A 24,247-nucleotide genomic window follows, 5' to 3' on the forward strand; every position below is an offset into this window, starting at 1 on the left:
GTTAAACACATTAAAACATACAAGTACAATCAGATATTCAGAAGAAGAAAATGGGGGTTATTGCTGCCCACTTGATCTTTCTTTGGGGGATGGAAATAATCATCCAAACTACGATGATACTTCTACTCAATCAGCCATTTAGATGCACCACTTTTTTTGCACAACTTCATGCAGGCAAGTGCAAATCGTCCCAATGTCTTCTTGACAACTTAATTTAAATGTGAGACACATGTTCAGTGTTTCAAAGACGAAACAAGTACATGTAGCTATGTTTGATCAGTTTTTTATTAAATGCAGGATGAGATAAATACATGTCAGAAATTAAAATGCAGTTTTGTCTGAATGATTAAAAAGCATACAAATATTAGCAGAGGAAAACAAGATAAGAAATCTTTAAAGTGCACAGGGAAGCAATGCTGGTCTTTCATGACAGGTACCCTTTTTCTTACCAAGTGATTTATTTTGATTAAAGGTCTGTCCTGCTTAATCTTTGATAAAATTAGAGAAAATTAAAGTTGACAAGTTGATGAAGAGTTCACTTTATAAATCATTATCAAAATAAAAGTGTAGCATCTAATGTTCATATGGTTATGCAGTTTCTTCTTTCACTCTTTGGTCACAAACATACTCAAAGGGCCACACTATTTTCTGCCTCTTTTGGATCCATGTATGTGTATGGGACTTCAAGGCTCTTGTTTCTGACTTCAATGGTTACACTTTGCACTTCAAGCTTTCCTTGAAAATCCTGAATCAGCTTGCAGGGAGTCTCCTCACTGAAATGGTCGTCTGGGTACTGGCCTAATGGAACCTGAGGACATCAATGAAACCATTACAATGAGTGTTCGTCTCCAATATTTAAGTGTGTATTACAGTTAGACTTCTTCTTTACTTATTCAAAATAATGCAATTTATGTTTTTCACATGTCGTGGGAACTTACAAAGTCAGTGGACTGCTTGCTGAGTAACCACAAGGTGGCCATTATATTAACTGTCACATTGACATCAGGAAGCGTCTGCAGCATGGTGGCTTCGCTTGTTGTTCCCTTGGTGGTTGGTGGAGGAAGTTGTAAGGATGGGGGAGCGTTGGGCATCCAGCCAGCATAGTCAAACTGCAATGAATACATGACTCATTCATTATTATTGACTCATCCTCATATGTCTATTTTCAATACTTTGATTTAAGATCCAATATCCTACAAAATCATACCTCGTATTTTGTGAAATTTACTCAAATGTGTTCTCAAATGCAAAAAAACAAAACCTCTCTTTCTCCCCATTTAAAAAAAAAGCAAAACCAAATCAACCAGTTCCACAAAAACAATACTACAACAATTCACCTGTCCAGAATTCACGGCTGCGTGCTGTACTGAGCAGGTGAAGATCACCATGGTGACGAACTTCACCATCTCAGCAACTGTAGTAAAGTTCTGTGGAATTCCTGAGAGTTACAGAAAACAAGAGTCAATACTTAAAAATCAACGAAATGTTGTGCTGTAATAATGTAATAGATTCAGATCATGTTTTTAAGAGTAGCACACCTGAGTCTGCGTTGGAAAGGAATCCCTCGACAAAAATGTCTGAAATCCACTTCTGCAGTTCAGAGTCCTGTTCAACCTCAGCATCACTCTTGTAGTAGTAGCTGAGGATTCCCTGCACAAAGCTTTCAGAAGAGTGGAGAAGTGCAGGGAAATAACGCTTTACACAACTGCAGCCAATAACTGTCGTGTATATAGTAAATATATACAATTTTTATCTTTAAAAAGACATAAACATTCCCATTCACAAACATTCAAACATGTACATAATTACAAACGTGTGTCCATACACAAATGTTCATTTCTTTATGTATTTCCCTTAAGTAGTATAGCCCCATTACTTAACCTGTTTTGAGATCTGTTTTATTTCTCAATGTTTCTGGCTTCTGCTTTACATTTAAGACCAGAGAGATTGATTGATCAGATTGATTAAAAAGTAGTCTTTTAGTCTAAAGAGCTTATCTATCTTAGAGCTCAGATACCACCAAATATGTCCAAATATGTCATTGTGTCATCTGCATAAAAAATACAAATTTGAATCTGTTGAAAACTTCAATACTGACAATCATCAAGTGTCCTTTTGGTTCTGATAACTGAATTTTTGTAGAGCCAGTTATAAATCTCATACAAACAAGTTAATACATTGGAGTAATGAACTGTATCAACAGTTTTAGATAGGTAGGGAGACACATGTTTGCATTTTTTATTCTATATTTTGAAACTAAGGAAATTTAAAGAGAAGTCTTGAAAGAAATCTTCCAGCTTTCTTGCTGTTCTGGAATCTGACCCAACTGAAATGGACTGATGAAATCCCGTCTTGTTTGACTTTAGTGTGAATTATGACATCTATCAAGTTTTTTTAGAGGGCATTCCATGGCAACTTATGTCGACAATTGGATACTAATATGGTAAAATACTAAGAAGAATGCAAAACTGAAAGTACATATAATACCTGTGGATGATATCCCAAAGCTTCAGTCCATCGTCTCTGTAGTAGTAGTTGGGTATAGCCTCCACCCCACGCTCAGCGATGTCGTCTGGTATGCAGAGAGAGCTGTAGGTCATTGACGCCATTGCTCTCTTAAGGATTGTAGACATAGCCTCTCCGCCACTAGCTGTATACTAGGGACCAGTCAACATAAGGAATATTGTTTTAAGATAGGTAATAGGTACTGTACATGATATTAAAAAATTGTTATGGGACTTTGTTGTGCTGGTTGGTCTTTTGCTACCTTTGTGAAAAAACCATCCTCAGAAATGAGCTGCTTTCGAGCCATGAGGTTGATCTGCAGGGTGTAGCGAGTGTGAGGGATGAGCAGCTGAGGGAACAATTAAACTATATGTTAGGAACAATATTGCAAAACAAAAACAAAAAAAGTCAGAGATTTGATGCCTCTTTACTATGTAGTTGTATTTAATACTTAAATATATACCTTGTACAGAGGATGCACCATGGGCACATTGCGCAGCAGAGATACAGCAAAAACTTCAGCCAGCAGATGAGTGCGCAGCAGGTGAAGATTGAGTTCATGGTAGTTGAAATCTGCACTTCTCACAAAAATCTTGGCCAGCAACCAGTCGTACTCGGTGTCTGAAGGATAAAAGATGGGATTGTCTGCTCCAGGAGTCTGCTTCAGCTACAGGAGAAGAACGCGAGATGTGGTTAATTCAATATGATTAGTCCATTTACAGTACTGGCTAGTTTGATGATCCTTGCCTTCATGCGTGCTTTGGTGTTGCTCAGGCCTTTGAAGCTGTATTATAGTCTTGGTTAATTATTTTAGCAAAGCAGATGCTCTATTTCTCAATAAAAAAATACATATCATGGTTTAAGGGCTGCCTTACACATTTACCTCACTTTAATATTTACTCTTCTTGAGTCACTCTCACCTGAATAGCGATTGGCATCAGCTTGTCATCAGGTGTTTTGTGGAGCAGGATGAGGGGAGCCATCAAGCACTGCTTCTTCCCGTTGATGATGTTTGCCTCCACTCCATCCAAAAGCTTGTAGTCACACAGGTATATGTTTCCTTTCTGTTTGAAATTATGGTAAAGAATGAGAGATTTTTACTAAAAATCATACAATGTGGATATTACAAGTGATTTAACATGCCATGTGGAAATGCAAGATTCTGATAAGAATGTGATAAAAGATCAGTGGGGTAAAAAATAAAATAAAAAATCACCTTCAATTCATCATCCAAGGTACACAGACCAGGGAGAAAGATCAAACCTTCAGACACAGGAAAGTGCTCTGGGATGGCTGAACAACGCCTGATCATTGTGGGGTTCACACCGTTTAAGAACTGGTAGCCAAAGAAAGTGTCCTCTTTCCAATGTTTATGGGTGTAGTCTGTTAAAATAACAGCAGGAAGTTCCTGAGTTTCAAGATTCAGAATAGACAACTACAGCGACGTAGTTTAGTGATAGCTGAGCTTCATGTGAATCAGCCTAATGGGAAACAGTTCCAAGACTCATGGTCAGGATTGCTCACCAAAGTTGCTTTAAAGTTAGATTTCAGTCATCTAATTAATGAAATGTTACTCTGTCCAGTAAAAAGTTTAGTCATTGCTTAATTTTGACAGAAATATAAAAATACACAGAAAACCTTCTGCCTTGATAATTTTTAACATTTTAACAAGCAAAGAGAAGCCAATGTACTACTTAGCATTCATTAGAAATGTATGAGACATTCACACACAGAATTATCTTTAGCAAATCATCTCACAGATTTCACACAAAAACATTATTTTGCAGACAGAATCAAGTTTTTCAGTAAACTAGCGTGATTATGAAGTACCTGATATATCAGTGCGGTGGCAGCAGAACACCCGATTGATATCCTCGATATCAGTCCACCTCTTTTTGTAGTCAGCCAGACCCTTCAGTTTCAGCTCAACCAGCCTGAAATAAAATACAAATGGCAACTTTATTGTTTGTTCTTTGTTTATTTCACAAACAGGTCGGGAAAAAGGTACATTGTTTTATTGTAGGAAACATGTCTGATAGAATTTGAGGACTTCACCCTTCTGCTGCAGTGAAGCGAAATTCTGTGTCCTTGGTAAAGGAGAAGCGGACCTCACAAGGCAGAGAGAGAGCGTTGTCTGCCTTCATGCAGTGAGGAATTCCCTCCGCATACACATCCCAGCTAGAAGAAAGAACAACAAAATGATCAATTTTGGACTGTTAAGACGCATTTGCATTTACAGTTAGATGGCTTCTACATTAGAGTTATTAAAAAAACAGTGGCATGATAAAAAATGTCAAACGGCTGGTGTATTTTATCATTAATTAAAAATGAACATATTGAATTAAAAGAGGATGGTTTGGATGCATGTTGGCTTCAGGGGGGATACTTTAAAATAGTAGCACTCACCAGTATTCTTTCTCTCGCAGCGCCAGCTCCCGCTCACGATCGTACTGGCCAAGAGGATGGGTGTCATCACAGGCTCTCTGAGCTTTATGAAATAAACAAGACATGGTTTGATATTTGTGGAAACATTTTCAATATGGTGGCATGCATAGTAAGTTGTATCTCTGTTAAAAAGTTTCCTGTGATTTAGAAGCAGTATTTGAGAATAACTAATTTCCACAAACCTGTTCCCTCTTTGAAGCGGTGCACCTCACCGTCAGTGATCCAGCGGTAGATGGGGACACTGTAGATGTGTCCGTCAGGTGATTCCACTTTCACCTTGGAAGGAAACCAGGCGTCGTCAGGGAAAATAAAGGGCCCCGTTTTCACCAGCTCTATCAGGATCAATTCTCCTATAGAGACCGGGTTGGTCACGGTAAAAGTGGACTCCTGGAATAATTACAGAAACAGAAGACATGTAGCTGTTAAGATAACGTGTAGTTATTTAATGATTAACATAAAAGCACTGACTATACAAGGACAGGTGGTCAAAATCAAACACATTTACATTTAGAGAAGGACATTTTACACTTACTGCTCCTCTGCTGAAGGCAAAAGCCCCTCTGAAGTCTATGAGCCAGTTTTGTTGGCTCTCCCCATCGGTCCCCACCAGCTTGATGTAGATATTGTTAAGTGTATTGGACCCGAGGAGAGTGCCAGTAAACACGGTCACTTTATAGTCAACCATTTTCACTCTGGAAAGTAAAAGGAGTCCTGATGAAAAAACATTTTGTCAGATATTTTTCACACAAAAACAGGTATTTTCCAGTTAAGATATCTGTTAAAACACTAAAAATGATGATAATGGCATTTAGAAAGTACAATTGCACAATATTTAAATAGTGTAAGTATTTTAAACTGAAATCATGAATTGAAGCATCTCTCTCTTACCTGTCAATGATGCCTATAGCTCATAAGAAGAACTGCTCTGATGAATAAAGTCACCACCTCTTGGTCCTCATTTTATACATGCAGTTTGGTAGGAGTGTCCAGTCAAACATTCACCAAAGCTTGTAAAACATCTGGAGGAGGATGTAGACTACGATGTCATCATTTTAATTTCAAGTTGTGGTCATATCACAGACAATTCTTTGAAGCACTTCAGCAATAAAATGTATGCCTCAAACAATATCTGTACAAAATGTATTCAAAGACAGTCACAATAAAAAACTTTATCAAAGACATATGAGCGCAGAAGTTAAAATATAGAAAAATGTCTTTTTTTCAAATATCTAATATATCACTTAAATCATAAACTTAAATTAAACTTATAACTTAAATCATCATAAATGTAGTATGCAAGTGTGCAGAATAAAGTTTGCATTTAAGACATACTCCAGTTTACCAATAGAACAATGAGAGATCTTATGGCCAACTTAAACGACTACAACAATAAACAATTCAACCTCAAACACAACATGGCAGAAACCAATTTCAATGATATAGTTGAAAAAAACATTAGTGCTCTTTAAAGGAGTGGTTGCTCCAATCTGCTATCTAGTTTCCAGGGTATGGGACGACTCTTACTCCCTGTTGTATAAGGAGATTATAACCTCACCATATAGCCAATAAAATACTGTTCTTTATGGTTTCTTTGACAAGGCCTTGGTTGATTTAGAAACGCTAGATCTCCATTTATATTTGCTAACATGTCAATGGTTTATGTAATTATCTGGAGTGCAAATGCTTGAACATTTCTACTGACTACTTTAAAAAAAAAAGTTCTGTCATTCTTCTTCTTGTATGTTTATCATTATGAATGTGGCACATTGTACCTATTCATACCTATGAATATGTATCTACAATTCAGCAGGTTGATGTCAACAAGGACCCACCTATAATTGTGCATAAGTGGATACAAAAATCATACTTAGTGCAGTCTCAGTTGATAAATTAACACAGATAGGTTTGATATGATGTGAGAAAAAAGAGATGCAGTGTTAGCTGGATGTGACCTTTTTGTTTGACTTGTGTCATCAGGCTGGGACGTTTCCTGAGAATATGAGACAGGTTTCACTAGAACAATGGGAGGAAATCTAATAATGAACCCTCTGAGTTCGACTCCTATAGATTGCATCTTGCACATCAAATACCATGTCCTCAAGACCTTACATGCCATGCATGGCATAAAGACGGGTAAATATTTAATCAGAAATGTGAATCTTTACTGTCCATCTTTTTAGCTGTGTTATCTAAACCAATTAAGCTTAATGAAAACTGATGTGAAAATTAAAGGTCACTTATGGAATTTACATATATTGGTCGATTCATTTTTTTTTATTTGAAGCATGAACACTGTTAGAAAAAGAGTGTAGATATTTTAGATTGGCTAAAATGCCCAAGACTGAGAATGAAGAGACTTTCTTCTGACCACCAGAACAGCTTAAAGGTGCACTATAGTTTCGGTAGGGAAATAGAAAGTTGGAGAAATGATTGAATGATTAAATGATTGAAACAGATTCTGGTGGTATATGTTCAAAACTCTACAAACAAATTGTCCTCTGCGGAAAATTTGGTCTCTATAAACAGTGTTCCAGGGACCTTTATTTTCCTTTGAAGTTTGTGTATTTAGTTCAGCAAAAATAGAAAAGAATTGTTTAACTTCTCCAACTTTTAAATTTCACCATTAAATCTACATGGTACACCTAACATGTAAAAGGTTTAAAGTGAATACAGACTCACAACGCTATGGCTCCCAAAGACGTACTTATTTTTTTGATGTATGCCTTACATTTTTTGTTCTTTAATGCATGTTTTTTTTCTACAACTCAACATCTGAAAAAGTGATGCATGTGTTTGCTGACTTAAAAGCAGTTACTTTTCTCTTTCATGTAGGTATACAAGCTAACATTATTAAAGTGTTGTTTTGGTAATTACTTGAGTTTGTTGTAATGTGCAGTATTGAATTTAATTACTAGTGATGATTATTTAACACTGACCTGTTTATAGGTCATGTTGTCTAAAGGTTAGGGTACAGTGGATAGCGAAAGTAGATAAAACGGACAACCTCATTGCACCCTAACACTGAGATGAAATAGACTGGGTATTCATCAAACACAAGTGAGCCTAACAAGAAACAGATGGGGACATGAGGGCAATCAAAGTTGAAGGGAAACACAAAGGCAGAAAAAGGCAGGGTGTATTGTAACTGATGTCTTGTGTCCTGCCTGTCTGTATACTGCTACTGGATGCCTTGAATTTCCCTCGGGATCAATAAAGTATCTATCTATACTTTATTCCTCCTTGCAATGCTGATAATTTAAACCTGGTTTGTGTTTGAGTGAAAGTAAAAAGAAATCCCAACTTCCTATCTTCCAACTGAAATTGAGTTCATGGCTATTTTAACAAAGTTTACTTTCAGTGTGAAAATTACAACTGGGTCCGGTGGAAAATAGGAATGAGACTGCTGCACACCAAATGCTATGTAATGCTTTAAAATAGTGGTCCATTTTTGTCAACAATTTCAATCAGTTTTCGTGTTCCATGCGGTCCAACTTTTTTTATAAAGAGGGGAGGTACACCCATGGAGTGATGTCACCCATGCCAACTTCAATTGAATGAGAAACATTCAGAAGTCATTGAACTGCCGGTTCCTGGTCATTCATAAAAGACATTTAGCTGGAATAGATAAACTCTGGGTTAACCGCTGATAAGGGCTGACTCAAGACTCTCAAGTCCTTGACGAGGATGTGCAGATGATGAAGAAATATCCGCTGACACTGACTTGCATGTAACATAAGACATTTATTTACAAAAACAGCATCAGTCCAGGTTAGCCATGGTACCTGGGAGAGTCACCAGCCAAATGTGAACCCTCTCAAACAAAGAAAGACACTAGTATTTATACAGCATTGGTCAGAAAACCATCCAAGTCCTTATAGGACAACAACTGTTACCCTCCTTTAAGTTACTCTGAACTTATGGCTTTAAGATTTACAATTCCATGCAAGGTTGACTTTTCTTATCTCTTTCTTAGGATCAACACCTGTTTACTCCTGTTTAGACTCAAATGTTATCTAATCAGTCTTAAGGAAACAACCCCTAATAAACCACTTCATGCTCTTAGGTGTTAAACCTTCTTGAGACCACTAATTGCTTTAACATAAGATCACACTTACAAGCACACTTACAAGTCACACAACTGTTCATATCACATTGTGTTGCATGTAAAATACACTTCAGAGGTTTATAACTGTTTAAATGCTTTTACAATTTGATCCATCCAGGGGAGGATGCTTTCTCACTATTAAGTCAGCACCATCTGTTGTGAAATTGACTAAGAATCTATAAGTAGGCCTACCGTTGTTTACTAGTAAAATAAAATGCATTATTTTGTAGCATTACTTTTTTGCCAAATTAAGACTAGGCTTTTGTGTAGGAATTGACAAAATAGTGTACGATATTACAAATATTTTTTCTCGACAAAATTGTTTGTCTAATGTCATTCAAGCTCTTTTGCTTCACAGTGGTACGAAATTCATATAAGAGTGAGGGAGAGATAGAGAGAGAAAGACCTAGAGTAAACTGACCTACAAGATTGAAGTGCCTCGACTCCTCCAACACACTGGTGTCTCTCAGGGACTTCGTATGATTTTACATAAGTAATCAAACAGTGCGACCGGTGGTCTATTAAATGAGACATTTCGACTTTCGGCCGAATGCGTCTGTAACATCATCCTGTAGTTACACATTGCCTAGTTCGCAGAGCTAGCCACACATTCCCCTTTGTTTTGTCTGGATAAAAACCTGTAAAGGATGCTGTTACCATAACAGGAATTTTTCAAAATAACAGCACTTAAAACCACAAAAGTTTCCCCTTTGGTGCCTGTCAAATTTTTCATAGGCTATGTCAAACATGATTTTGTGTTTTGAACAAATGTTTTCCATGTGTTTCTGAGTTGCTTCTCTGTGCACATGTTGGTAATCATAGGTCAGTTTTTCCACAAACATGCATGCTCCAGAATTAAGCTCTGAAATCTCCTTTTGGCTCAGACCTCTTTCTATCTGTGCTATCTGTAAGCCAATTCATCTGGTATATGTGTTATACACTGCAAAATATCTGAACACCTGCATTTCCATTTGAATAAATTGGAATATGTTTTTGAATGAGATTAAACCTTACCCAAAAGGTCAGTTCATATGAACCAAGTGTAGAAGTAACCTACCAGCCTGCTACTGTACCTGGTGTTGTCACAGTTGTCATCATTACTCACCTTCTTGATTCAGGATGGCTGCCTGACAAACGGTTTCCATAAAAGTGTCAAGTATTTGAATGCTCAGTAGATACTGATTTTTACTGAACCTCCGTTGTCTCACACATTTACATTTGTCATTTGTCACCCTGGGATGTCATCCGCAGCTCAAAAAGATCTTCAAATCATTGAATACTCCAACATAGAGATGGCAGGAAAAGCCACAGCAAGAGTTTTCAAGTGTGAAAGGGTGACAATGACCTTCGACAAACAACACCGTCAACACATTACTAACAGCGGGGAAGTTGAGAAAGAGTGTGACAGGAGGTGTAAATGAGATGCTCTATTAAACCAGTGCAGTGTGAGCATGGTGTGATACCACTTCTCTCTGAGCTGGGTTGATACTGGAAATGTGTTGTGGTGAATCTTTTTTTATCTGTATGGATGCAAATTATAATGAACGAAGCTCAAAAATAATGAGTTGCTTTTGTGCTGTTGCTACAAAGCCGCTCTCATAACAAAGAATTACAACCTCTTATACGTTCCCAGATGAGCATATTGTTGACAGTCATATAAATGCAATGCAATTTGCTGTATAGCCTTAAGCAACAAGGATATTTTCATCCAACCATTTCTCAGTCAAATCAAAAATAATTGAATGCATTTCATTATTTGGTGTATAAATGGCTTAGTTGAATTTCATGTCAGAAAAACCGGCAGTGTAATATTACACACTGCAGAAAAACAATCTGCTTTTATTTTTGGCTGTTATTTAAAAGCTTTTCCTCAGTCAATTGTTGAGGAATTGATGTTGCAATTTGGTTGTATGTAAAGAAGCAAAGTGCAAAGTTCCCTGATATTGAAATGACTAAGAGAGCTCCGAGACGTATCATCTTCAGAGCGGTTTGAAATATACTGGAGTAATTGCGATGCGTTTATGATGGCTGACCCCTTTATAAGAGACGTGACACCTCTCTGAACATTATTATGTGTAGTTCCTCATTCTTTGTTTTAATATTCAATTTATTAAGTGGCTCCATGTAAAATGAAATACTAACAATGATCCAGGCAATTACACATTGACAGAGTGTCATCGGTTTAACCCTGAGAAAGATCGACACAGAGTAGCGTCAGCTCATAGTTTTCCGTCTTCGCTTGACGGAATTAAATTTCTGCATTTTGAGAATCAAGACAATTCACTTAAAACAATAAAAATATCAATCTTTATTCTTGAAGTTGGCATATCAAAGATAGAACCTTAATCTAGAATACCATAACAGATTACACAAGAACTATACAAACAGTGAACAAAGAGTAACACGTTCCCATATTTCTCCTGATAGACAGCTGAAAGCTTCTTTTATTGGAAGTTTTACAGTAGCCCTACTGTAAGCGCGTATATATTACATCGTTTGGACTTTAGGGGGCAGCATTCGGCTATTTCGTTTGGAAATTATGAGAATATTTAAAATTTGGAGGAAGCTTTTGCAATTAAAAAAACAAAAAACTTTCATGAACATGTTTGCTGCTGCATCGTGTTGAATGAAGGAGTCACATTGGTAACTATCATCCATTGGCAGGATTGGTTAAAACTACCATTTATCTATTAAAAAAAATGCAGACCACCCTCACACGACAGCTGGTAAAGACTTTTGGTGTTAGGTAGCGCAGCCAACAAAAAAAGATATACTGTATTAATGCTGGCAACAGAAAGTCAAACACTGCCTAAAGCTAAAGATCATCACTGTTAGCCACCTGTGACAAACCTCTGGAATGAAAGCTGAATTTAACGATTACACTTAACATACACATAAATACCTGTTCATTAATCGACTCTAAATACTGTATGTGCTTCTCTTTAGAACAGAAAAAAAAAACATTTTGTTTGGTTTACAGTCAAAAAAACAAAAAACAAAGCTGCAACAGTTGCACCGATTCCTCCCCAACCCTCATCTACAATAACATTAAAACATGAACAACAGCATTTAAAATACAATAATAAATGAGCAATGTAAAATGCAAGGTATGACTGTATTACACAACATTGGCATTCGATCGGAAGAGACGGGATGTTTTTGGCAACGAGGAGTTTTAAAAACATTGCAACACGATGGAAAAATGACAAGGACTCATTTCTCTAAAAACGGCTCCACATTGCTACTGCGCTCTCTTTTCTTGTATTATTTTGCAGTGCGGATGTGTCTACAATACCTTTACCTCTCCTGTAATATTTCAGCTAATAGTCCCTACTTCACCCTAGAATATCTATACAAAACTATACACCACAACACAATGCAGACCAGGCCAGTGGCACTAACAGTTAGTCTTAGTTTAGAGCTACTCTAGTATGATCTGATATACTTTATTTCAGTTCTCCTCATCTGGTCAGCCCTGCATGCTCCAAACATCTTTCAACCCAGACTTCACAGGTTCTCCCTCCACAAAAGGCTTTTTTTAATTATTTCTTTTCTTAGGAGCATCTTTTTTTCCATCATACTAACAGATTCTGATCAAAACAAACATTTCTTCACAGATTTTCCCTCGCATCATATTTACAGGGCTGCTGCACTCCTGACAGCCAGCGAGCTCTCTAAAAATAAACCCAGCAGCCGCAGCTCAAATATGAGACATGTATGCATTTACTTTGTTTATCGGTGACCTGACATCTTTCCTGGTTTATTGTAAACAATGCTGGATGAAGGTTGCATTAAGCAGTCAGACAGATGGGAAGAAAACAAGTCGATTTCTGTACAATATTTGGATCTGCAAGGAAGACTTGAGTTTGATAAGATGTTTTGTTGAACCCCGAAAGAAAAAGTGTATTATGTTTTTTTCCTGATCAATTAAAAGCTGTGTTAAGGTTTCTTTGTTTTAATAAAGTCCTTCTTGGTAACAAAAAAAGGGGCTTTGAAGCCTGACTGTATGTACTTGTTGTTCGTGTAAAGAGATTGAATGTGTGAGTCTGTTTTGTGCCTCGCTGTGTTCTGATGTCATTAACTGGCTTCTACATCTCGTGGGACAGGGCTTCATGCTGTACAGCCACTCCGTTGGCCTGCACAATGCGGGGCTGCTGCTCCTCAGGCTGACCGTTGGCCTGAGGCTGAACAGCAGGGCGCTCGGATGGTTGCGAGCTGAAGTGGGCGTTGGATTCATTTAAGCGGCGGACACGATATGTCTCATAATGGATGCTGCCAGTGATGTCCTTGATGTTCTGCATGTGTGTCCTGAAAATCAAAAGACATGATTACAGCTCCTGTAAGGACAGCACAGAGCATCACAGCTAATACAAAGTACACATGCTGCTTCTCAAAGCTGTGCTAAAGAAGGAGTCAACAGTGCGTTTTGATTCGTCAATCACTTTGTTTGACTGTATGCCCAATGTACCACGAGCTAATTAACATCATGCATGATGATGTGATTTGTGACCATTTAGAAAACTCCATTTTTGTTAACTTCCATTTCAGATCAGAATGACAGGATATACATGAATCAAATGATGAGAATTATTGATCGTTGATTGATCGTTCTATATTTATCAACAATGGAGTGTCACAATCTAACAAATACATCCTCCAACTTTCACTGGGTTTTTAAGCAGTACATTCCCAGTCTCTCGCTTTGCACTGTTCGCACGAGCTCTGCCATGCGCTGTGCTCTTACTTTCTCCTTCACCACCTCCCCAGCACGCACCTGTCGCCTCCGACTAAAGGGTTTAAGATATCTCACTCATCACTCCTCCTCTGAATGCTAAACAACCTGTGAGAAGTGATGAAATCCTAGCGAAGACTCGTTTCACCTTTTCTGCTGCAACTAACATGTCAAACAATTACAAACGTAAAGTAGCTTTTTGTTTACACTCTCTGTTTAACATCCATTACAGAGAGAGAGGGGGTGACATGAAACTATCTAGACCTCTATTCAACTTTCAAGTCATGAATCCTGTATGAACAAAGCAAAGTAAGTGCTTCTATTCAGTGGGGAACCTTTGCAGACATGCAGGCAGTAACACTGTCTGGAGAAGCCTCGGACCTTTCTCAACCAATGTCATTAGTATTGATTTTAGTCTGTAAGTGAACCTTCATAGAGTCTCTGGGCTGTTTGCAATTCATTTCAACACCTCCACAGAATAAAGTGAGCTCTTTATAACACAGCAAAGGGCTCGGCCCATGTCAAGTCTTTTCCTTCCAGTCTGTATTCAGCAATAAGCGGCTGAATTAACTCATGAGGATGAGGAAAACTCACCTGATGAGGAGGTCTCGCAGGTAAGCAAACTCACAGTGTGCAATGTTTTCAACTGTAAATGAGAAGAAAAAAAAAAGATGAGTTACATTTAAAAAAAAAAAAATCCTCACTGTTACGTTTTCAATGCAGCGGGTTAGATTAATGTCATGTTCAGAGAGAGATTACAAAGACATGAAATAGTTTGAATTAATGGGCTAACAAAATGTGATTACAATCACCTCGGTTCACCTGCTATTCCCTCAAAGAACACAAGAGGGCAGTGTTACTCATGAGTCAACCAGGGGGCATCCTAACATGACATCTCAAGCAATTTTCTTCAGCCGAGATAACACACTCCTGTAATTTAATACATCTTTGCTCTCCTCTTTATTGGAGAAGCCTAAGTGAGACGTTTTAACAAACGCCCAGTGACTGGTGCCTTCAGTGGAGCTAATACTTGTTTGAATTATAGATTATGTCAAGAATATAAATGGGAAAAAAAAAAAAAAAAAAAAAAGAAGCAGGGTGCTATTTATGTAAAGCTTTGAAATCCAGGGGCAGGAAATTAAATTCTCTTTGAAATAAGGAGGCAGGAATCAGTGCTGGGTGCTCTGATTAGTGATGAAGAGGAAACACGCTGCTAACTTGTAACAAGCTGCACTGCTGCTATCTTAACTCAGGGCTCCAGGGGAAACATGCAGAAGTCTTTACATCCACACACACATTTATTTAAATATCCACCAAGAAACCCCCCCCAAAAAATAAAATAAAAAAATCAGTTGTCTCTCTCTCTCTCTCAGATTCTCAGGTCAGAAGGATTTGAATGGCTTGATTGTGTATATATATCAATATTACATTTTACACCGGAACCCCCCCAGATTAGTGAGTTGAATGGGAGCTTTAATTATTCCTAAATAGTGATGAAAGAAGTTCTCAAAATCACAGCCGCTTTACTCCGCAAAAGTCTTTAAATTATCATCAAAATGTACTCTCGCACCCTGCCTATTAAACACTGTTGCATAACCAAAGCTAATAAATTTGCAAATGTAGCCCTAAAGCAGGCTAACAATGATCTGGTGTTAACCGTCTGATCTACAGTAAGGCTTCTGTTCCAGATGTTCCGAATCCAAAGTGAAATATAAAGCAGTGTAAAATAGCAGCTGTCGAGATTTTACAGACTGAATAATTTACAAGATATTAAAATGTTCATTTTTATTCTGTGATTTATATGTTACATTGCATTTATAGCACAGCCAATAAACTAGAGCATGAGATGCATGCTGGGAAGGAGACGGTGTTTGTTTAACAGCCATTGTCCCTATGTGGGGGGGCTCCTTGAGCGGCTTTATTGTCCTTCAATCATACTTTTACTCCTCCCTGGACAGACGTCTTTCATGCTCACTCACTAAATCTCTCTCTCTCTCTCAAAAACACACACACACACAAACACACACTCCTGGAACAGAACTGACTGCTGCAGGCTGCATTTCAGACTGGACAGCTGCTGTTATGTAGCCAATTACAGTCATGAATGCTCAACGATGGCCCGTGACACCTATTTTATTTTGAAAGATCAGGCGTTTGACCTTTTTTCATTGTATAGATGTACATCATATTAGCCATTCTTAAACATATCCTAGCAATAATGTTTTATGAAAAAAAACTTCATGGACTACCTCTCTAACTGTTACTGACAGTGGACCATCAGAAAGCATACATTATTCTGCCAGATTAAACATTTTATACTGTCTGTTTGGCAGGAAAAGTAACCAGCGGTGCAGTTTTTATGTGTGTAGTCAGGGGATTACCCTCTATGGTGCCCCACTTCGTTTTCCTTCCCAGAATCTTCTTGCCGTTCACCTGGTACTCCTGGTCACTGCCCACAACAGCAAAAGGGATCATCTCCTGTTGAGAGTGCACATGCACACATACAAATGTGACACCACATTTCTCATTGTTGGTGAAATCCCAAACATTTATCTTTATACATGGACATGAAAACATGAAAATGAGCATTAATAGACTTTTCCCGACTCTATTAATTGGTTTTAAGGTTTATCAAATAACTTTTAACATTTAACACAAATAACATTGAATTTTTGCTTCACTTAAAACTGTGAAATACACACCTTGGATGCTATCATCATGTGATCCAAATGACCAATAAACAAGACTGTGTTGAAAGACAGTTTAACCCACTGAACCTGTGGTAAAATGAACTCACCCTGATTTTATCATTGATCATCCTATCCTCTGCATCCTCGTCAAACTCTTTCTGAGGATAAACATCGATCCCATTGGCTCGCAGCTCTTCCCTTATCTGTAGAGACAAGGACAATGACCCACACAATGTTACATCAGAACGGCTAAACACTGTATACATGGTAAAAGTTGTTATTGGTCAATTAAGGTCTTTCATTAAGTTGAAGAAGCCCATAGACAGACTGCTGTTGTATTTCCTGGGCGTAACCTGTTACTATTGCGGATCAGGCTACGTCGATATAGACGGGCAGATATGGGTGGCAGTCTGAACAAAGCCTATGGGTTAACAATCTGGAGTATCAGTAGGGGGCGCCAACATCCACACAAACTGAAAGTTTGTTACTTTAAATGAAATACTTAATGTTCCATATTGATACCATTTGGTGAAATGTTTTATTCAAACATTTTTAAACTTCCTTATGTCTGATCAAGTTTGTTACTGAAGATGTACTTACAAATGTTAATCAACACCTGGTTAAGGCATACAGGATGGTGTGAACAATACAGTAAATGGTTCCTAATAGCCTTGACACAGCTAAATTAATCTGGAGGTTGATGGAAGAAAAAAAGAAACAATCTGGATCAAGCTGTGTACAATTAAATTCCCATTCTTTCCTTGAAATGTCTTTATAATGACTGAAACTCACAAAGATGCAGAAAAGCAGACGGACAAGCTTCTAGGAAAAATGTCCGTTTAAGGAATGACTGCTCCCTCCCACAATTACCCCTCTGTAGTAATTGTGACAGATTCCTGGTCCTTGATCCTGGGAAGCTTTCTGAGGCTTACATTATAGGATGCAAACAGAGTGAAATTGAACAAAAAGCCACATCAACTGTTGGTTAGAGGAACAGTCTCACAGCTGGACACACAGAGGCTGTATGTACAAAAAAGAAGAAATCCCTCTTGTTCTGTTTGCATGACAAGTTGCTGCAGGGAAAATGAAAACATTTGGCACGAGAGGCTTTTAGTCAATAATCTTCAGGGTCACACAGAGCATGTGCAGCCAACCAAAACAATTCAGCTACGAGCCCTGCGGCTTCAACTCTCTGCCAGGGTCTGGCCCAGACCCTGCTTTGTTCTTATTGGACTGTGTTACAGGCATCAGGGGGAAAACGGGAGCCAAGACACCCAGCATGCGCCCCTGAAATGAATAAAGCTGTTAGGGAAATCCTGGAAGGAAGGATGGAGAGATAAAGGAAATGAGGCAGGTGGCTGCAGTTGGCCTCCTGTGGATTTAGAATAAATACATAGAGACAATTCAAGACTCAAGCCAGGTGTAGGAAAAAGTCTTTTTGAATTAGGGTTTGCTATAAAGCAGACTAGGGTAACAATCACAAACACACATCAAAGTACCCCTGAGGTGAAAAACAAGTGGCTAGCCTACTGCGAAGATCAAATCTGCTTTTTAAAAGGAATAGTTCACTTTGAATTCATCCGTTGACTGTGGACTTGAAGTTCTAGTTAAAACTGAATGAGCGTCTAAGTTGTACAGTTTAGGCCATATTGAAATGAGTCTGCCGCCGTGCCAGCTGTAACCTGGCATGGCTCTCTTAAAAAGGAAGCCTTTTCTTTTTTCAACCAAACATTTTGAACTCGTGATGGTTCACACAGTACGGACGTACCAAGAAAAAAAATGCACCCATGCACGCGTTTTATTGACTCTGTTTTCCAGTGATAACGGCTTCTTTCTGGTGGTTCCCCTCAACTTATTTACCTCGTAATCTTCAGATAAAAAAGCTAGCTATCCCGTGACAAGGAATTCATCTCAGTTGTATTCTCAATCTATTTTTAACTGGGACAACAAATGTTGACGGTTTCAAGAGCTAACAGAGAAAATAAGCCACAATCTCAAGGAAAAGAAACAGAACTCACTTGTTATCAGGGCAACTAAAATGTATGGGTGCAAATCTGGTGACGGCTTCCATATAGAGGAAAAGCCGGGAAGAGGGGGTCGTCTAAACATTCATTCAGTGAGATATAAATGTCTACAGAATTGTGTTATACCCAATGTTAGATGACTCGCTGAGCTTACTTGTGCTCGTTTACGTCACTTAAAGGCTGAAACTTTTTCATACATATTTTTTTTTTTTTACATCGACTCCTCCCTGTCCACCGTTGGCACAAGCAAACTTAAAATTGTAGAGAGATTTGACCTTAAAAAAAAAATATATATATTTTTTTATTCACTGCTCAATAAGATGCTGTTTTAGCTCTTTTAAAGTCCTCATAGGATCAACCATTTTAACTGGTAATGAAGGGCCCGCTTCTTCTGTTGGCAACTATGTAGAGGTTTCTCTCAGTGAAAAAAAGTTTTGGAGCGAAGTTCTGTAAATAAACATCTCAAATAAATAGATCTTAAACGTTTCAGTCTGGGCTGAGCATGACTTTTAGTACAGTTAAAAAGATGATGCAGTATTTCCTGAGCTGGTAGCATGTGGGTTTGTCCAGATGGCTCTTGTTTGTGGAGCCTGGCAGCTCGTTATATGTTACTGACCTGTGCTTGTGGATACACATACACATGCTTTTTTTAGGGGAATTCACCAACTGTTTGACCTACTGATAGACTTAGACATTTATTTTAACCTCAAAGACCTGCTGCAGACGAAGTGTGATGGGAGAAATGTGCAAGCCTAACAAACAACACGCATACACAAAATGTTCTGACAAATTTATTTCGAGGCAACTCCGCCCTCCAAACACCCACTGAATTCATAAACACACTAAAAACACTGGCCTTACCGTCTGTTTAAAGAAGTCCCTCTCCTCCAGGGTGAGTGTGTCGGCCTTGGCGATGACGGGGACGATGTTGACCACCTTACTGAGACGCCTCATAAACTCCACATCCAGAGGCCTAAGACTGGAAGACAAGGAAAGAATGCAAATTAAAAAATGTTGGAATACAAGCAAACATGAAGCTAGAGCAGTCAACAAGTAGCCAACATAAAAAAAAATGCACACAGATTCAAGGATCTTCTGACTCATTCATTAAGCAGAGGTTTTTATCCAAAGTGATGTTCATCTGAGAATAACTTCAACACAAGCAAGGACCACAGATGAGACGAGTCTAGCTGCTGGCTTAGGCCCATGTAGTGAAGACAGGGGGAGAGTAGACCAGGATAAGACAGTTCAGGTAAGGAGGAGTTTGTCACTTTTTTCTGATCGTGTAACAGGGTTTTCAATTTGATGTAACTGGGAGCCAGTGGAGAGAGACGAACAGCAGAGGGACGCGTTGTTTTAGGTAGATTGAAGATGCATCGCTCCTGCTGTGTCCTGGATCATCTGCAGAGGTTCGAGTGTGCATGCTGGGAGAAACTGTCAGTAAGAAGTTTGCAGGAGCCAGTGTGCAGGTTGCTTACTCTGAAATGGAGAGTCTGATCTGTCAGATGTTGTACAGGGCAACTCATCACTTCTGAGCAACTGAGGCCACGTGAACCTTAAACATCAGCTGGTCATTGACTGTGACTTTGTGGGTATGTGGTTGGTCCAAAATGGATGTTGATCTCTACGTGCAAGAAAGGGACAGGCTGATGGCAAGGAGCTCACTCTTTGATAGATTGAGTTAAAGGCAGCATTACTAATTTTACCAGCAGGATTCAAACTGTGTTTGATTTTCGAATTTTCTTCTGTTTTCCACCAAATGGTCTTTATACGAAATGCTAAAACTACAGTAAATACAGCCTGCATACAGCCTGTTAATTAGGGTGTAAATGTAATGAAATAGAGTAACCACTAGAGGGCAATCATAGTCTATTTCTCAACCTGTATTCCTATATCTGGCTCTTACTGTCTCTCTTGCTTTTATTGAACCCATTATTCCGGTTACAGTGTCTTAGGTGTGATTTCAGTCAACTGAAGGAGAGCTTTCTTAACAAGTTTAAGGGTAAATGCAGAAAAGCAGTAGCATTAAACTCCGGCCCCTATGAGTGCGATGGAAAACATCATGGTGGAAGAAACATTTTAAAAGCTGGGTGAATCTCCTCGGTAACAACAGTATGGTGATAAGAAGATAATACTTTATGACTATATAAACAAGTTCATCTATATAAAGGTTTTTTGGGTGGGCTGGTCCGGACTCAAGGAGCAGATTGCAAGTGTGAAAGCTTTTTGTTTTCCATCTTTAATTCAATCAAGCTATTTCCTTACTGTAATAACCATTTCATTTTGCTTAATTAAAAAGGACTGATAAGCACTGTCCTACACCACATACAGCTTTGCACTGCTTTCAGATTTCTCTCTTTTTCTGTCTCAACACTCCCCTCCAGTCGCTCCTGCAGACAGACTCCCCTCACGCTGTCTGCTCTGCCCTCCAATTAGCCCCAGCCAAGCCCGGCCAGCCGAGTTCAAAGACCAGGGGGCAGCTGGAGGAGAAGCCTGGCTGCCAATAACTGCCAAACATGTCACCATGACCACAGGCTGTAACACTGGGGAGCATGTGTTAGACAGAGGAGCGAGAGAGAGAGAGAGAGAGAGAGAGAGAGAGAGAGAGAGAGAGAGAGAGAGAGAGATAGAGGGAAGGATAAACAGAGCTGCACAAAGGTAAAGAGGCAGTGAATTCAACCAGGAACATGGAGCACTATATTTTCAGGGAAAACCTAGCATGTGTTGTTTGCATGAAAAGCAAATGAAAGAGGCGAAAGGTTTATGATCTCTGTTGTTCTTAACATATATTGAATATGAAATATGTAAAAGGAATATATAAATCAGTCAGTGAGCAGATGCAGGAGCAGACAAGAAGAGTGACCTGTGTCATATGCATGACCGAGCAAACATGCACACTTTCATGTGTACACATGTATCTTTGCGCATGAACATATGCTGTACAGGCAATAAATATGCATGTATGCATGCTTGCACAGATGTCAATTGAATTTTTAAATAGATGAGGAAGAACAGGCTCCACGGTAAAATTAGAGCATACAGCGTTCTCTCGCCTTCTTATTTTTCTATCATACACCAGAAACCTGCACTCGACTGATGAGAGTCAAAGTGCAGCCTTCTTCCTCTCAGAAAGACAAGTTAAATGAGGTAACAACGAGTGCACCCTGAGGGAAACTGACTCTGCCATTATCGGAAATGGCTGCCGAGGCCAAGACTGCGATTTGCTTCACTGAGCACTGTCGTCTATCTGAGACCACAGAAGAAAGTTAAAAGCAAAATACTGACACGCAAATCCCATTCAATCCTTGATAAATACAAACTGCTGTTGAAAAGAATTCAGACCGAACACAATACTGTTCCAATGATAGGGGGTCTTTATTAGAGAGCTACCAGGGAATTTCTGTCAAAATGTTCCAGTGTGTCGTTCTTGGATTGTTGTCATGTGGCAGAAGGGTCTTTTGTTAAGGTTTCTGGGTGTAATTGGTAACAGGCCTTGAAGCTACAATGAGAAGATTTTACGTGATTATGAATACTGATGTCTCTTTACTGTATGACGTCTGAAAGCAAAAGAGACCATCGGCCACAAGACTGATTCGTTCTATAGTAATTATTATTGCCTGAAACTGCTGTCAGGGGTAGGAGTAAGACATGTTCAGCTGCATGCTGCAGAAAAAGCCTATCGACTGAAGGGTGCTGGATGACATTGAGAAATAAAAAAAACAATCGATGCAGATCAAAAGTTAAAGACGAGTAAAATGTAAAACTTCTACACTCATTATTACTGTATAAAACAACATAAAAAAACAACGATGAAAAGATCATGTTATGGCAGTTGTGTACTGTATCTTTTATTCTTCTTGAAAATGTATTTCAAACTAAATATATCTCAACATCAGGTTACAAAATTATCTCCAACAGATGTCCCCTTTGTTCTCCTTCCTGCAACCCCGCTGTTGGCTGCAAGGAAGAAGTCACTTCCTGGCAGATGTTTGTATCTCTGTTTTCAAAACGAGTGTTTATTTTAAACTGCGCTTGTCTTGGATGATTCTGTGGGTGTGGGTGAGTGGTGACACTTTGAATAACGCCCCATGGGGACAACAACAGCAATAAAGCATATAAGCGTTTGAGGAGGGAAGAGGGAAAAAGAACGATTCGAGTGTCGCCTGAGCAGCTGTAACCCAGATGATACACAAACACGTTCAGGGCATCCACACAAGTGTATTTAAACAAGTGTTGGCAGGCCCACTGTCCACTGAAGTCCACTACACTCCGTTTCACACAAAGAGACACACACATTCTCAGAAGCAGCAGCTGTGGCGACAAGAGCAGATGATGAGGGGTTCTGTCAAACAGCGGGACACACATGTCATCTCCCACTTACAAAGAGAGCCTTTAAGAGGACTGTTGAGTTAGTGGTGTGGCAGAAATATGATGCAGCAGTGGATTGAGCCATTATGTAGATATGCCATGGACTTCAGGTGAATAAGTATGTGCCTACACTTGGTGCACACAGACGCTTTGGGTGTTTTTTCATCTGCATTTGCGTCATGCAAAAACCCTATATCCATATTCCACCGTCAGTTCTTCACATGTTCAGTTTGTGTGTACACCTCAAGTCGAGGTGCACATGAGGACACACCACTTGACACTTGCAATGCAGCTGGAGAATGTGGTGTGGATTACTTAAGCATGAGTGAAATGTGTCGACCCAAAGGCCATGAGAGCGAAGTAAACAGAAGCCACCTCGTGTTAAAAAAACGACCTTTGTGCTGCCAAGACACTGTAAGGACACGACTGGATTTTGCTTTCCAAACTACAGGATCACTATCCTCTAGACGTGGAACAGAATGCATAGGCTTTGCATATAGCAAAATCAATGACTCACTTTTAGCAGCAGATAGAAGAAAGAGCCTGAGTGATACTTTCAGACTTTAGTGCAGCTTTTGACAGCCGATCAGAATCACTCAAACATCTTTTAAAAGTTTTACAGACTTTTATGTTGTCAAAACCTTAATTGGCTTCTTCTATCTTCTTAATTAATTGCTTTAGTCCATTTAACTCTTATTTTTTTAAATTGTTTTCCTCTTATTTTTAGTCAGAATTTTCCCTTTTTTTTTCTTTTCTTTTTTTACGCAACAACTCCACCACCCCAACTCCAGATAAGGCATCAGCAACTGTTTCCCCGCCTCTTAACTGCCGTCTGATTATGAGAACTGGAGAGTCCAATTTCACTTTGAAACCGGACTCTCAAAATGATACTCCAGCGTCCACATGTGGTCAGTAGACAAGGAGATGAAAAAGAGAAGCAGGAGAAAGACGTGGTTAAAGAGCTGAGGATTGACAAAAGGTCGGGGGGGCTGATTCAAGTGTGCAGCTATGGGAGAAACTGATGAATTAAAGGGAAAAAAGGGGCACTTAGTCTCAAGGGTTAACATGTGAATGTAATGTGTGAACTGACCAGTGGCCTGTGGGAGGGATGAAGTATATGCAGCAGTGAACCCGCGAGTCTGGGATCCTCTTCTTTCTGTTGATGTTGATTTCCTCCTGCAGATACACTTCATACTGGTCGTTGATGAACTTCATGATGGGCTGCCAGCTGACAGAGGAAACAGAATTGAAGCGTGAGAAGCAGAAGCCTTATGAGCACACAGTATCGTGCTTCTACAATAATGACAACATATCTTCAGTGACATAGAATGAAATCGACCTTAAACATTTTATTACATTTCTTCACAACCCAGAAGTT

The 24,247-nt window shown here is 39.0% G+C and overlaps 2 protein-coding genes across 8 annotated transcripts in view; both read right to left on the reverse strand.

Annotated features, from left to right (window-relative positions):
- Nucleotides 1-557: 557 nt before the first annotated feature.
- LOC306819990 (polyunsaturated fatty acid lipoxygenase ALOX15B-like) lies at nt 558-5,892 on the reverse strand. The gene is made up of 15 exons (XM_079337616.1): nt 5,839-5,892; nt 5,483-5,642; nt 5,133-5,337; nt 4,912-4,993; nt 4,561-4,683; nt 4,336-4,439; nt 3,722-3,888; nt 3,426-3,569; nt 2,969-3,172; nt 2,768-2,854; nt 2,488-2,657; nt 1,539-1,660; nt 1,338-1,438; nt 939-1,109; nt 558-808 (listed from the first exon to the last, which is right to left on the reverse strand). The coding sequence occupies exons 2-15, from the start codon at nt 5,633-5,635 to the stop codon at nt 629-631; spliced, it is 2,013 nt and encodes a 670-aa protein (XP_079193742.1). The 5' UTR covers nt 5,636-5,642; nt 5,839-5,892; the 3' UTR covers nt 558-628.
- Nucleotides 5,893-11,339: 5,447 nt separating this feature from the next.
- The window catches only part of septin9b (septin 9b), a 74,353-nt gene continuing 61,445 nt past the window's right edge, over nt 11,340-24,247 (reverse strand). For all 7 annotated transcript variants that reach the window (XM_079336968.1, XM_079336969.1, XM_079336967.1 and 4 more), the window contains 6 exons: nt 23,960-24,097; nt 19,363-19,480; nt 16,585-16,680; nt 16,169-16,265; nt 14,382-14,433; nt 11,340-13,363 (listed from right to left, as the gene is read on the reverse strand). In XM_079336968.1, coding sequence (XP_079193094.1) covers nt 13,144-13,363; nt 14,382-14,433; nt 16,169-16,265; nt 16,585-16,680; nt 19,363-19,480; nt 23,960-24,097 — 721 coding nt within the window. In that variant the 3' untranslated portion in view covers nt 11,340-13,143. The remainder of the gene's footprint in view (nt 13,364-14,381; nt 14,434-16,168; nt 16,266-16,584; nt 16,681-19,362; nt 19,481-23,959; nt 24,098-24,247) is intronic.

The sequence above is a fragment of the Symphodus melops genome (genome assembly GCF_947650265.1).
Source record: "Symphodus melops genome assembly, chromosome: 2".
Classification (NCBI taxonomy): domain Eukaryota; kingdom Metazoa; phylum Chordata; class Actinopteri; order Labriformes; family Labridae; genus Symphodus; species Symphodus melops.

Bases quoted from the DNA above. Each gene is read 5' to 3' on its own strand.
- LOC306819990 (XM_079337616.1), bottom strand. From the start codon at position 5,635: ATGGTTGACTATAAAGTGACCGTGTTTACTGGCACTCTCCTCGGGTCC. The intron at 4,994-5,132 runs GTTTGTGGAAAT...TATTTCATAAAG, and splicing joins CCGCTTCAAAGAGGGAACAG to CTCAGAGAGCCTGTGATGAC. The intron at 3,570-3,721 runs GTGATTTTTTAT...AATTTCAAACAG, and splicing joins CCTTGGATGATGAATTGAAG to AAAGGAAACATATACCTGTG.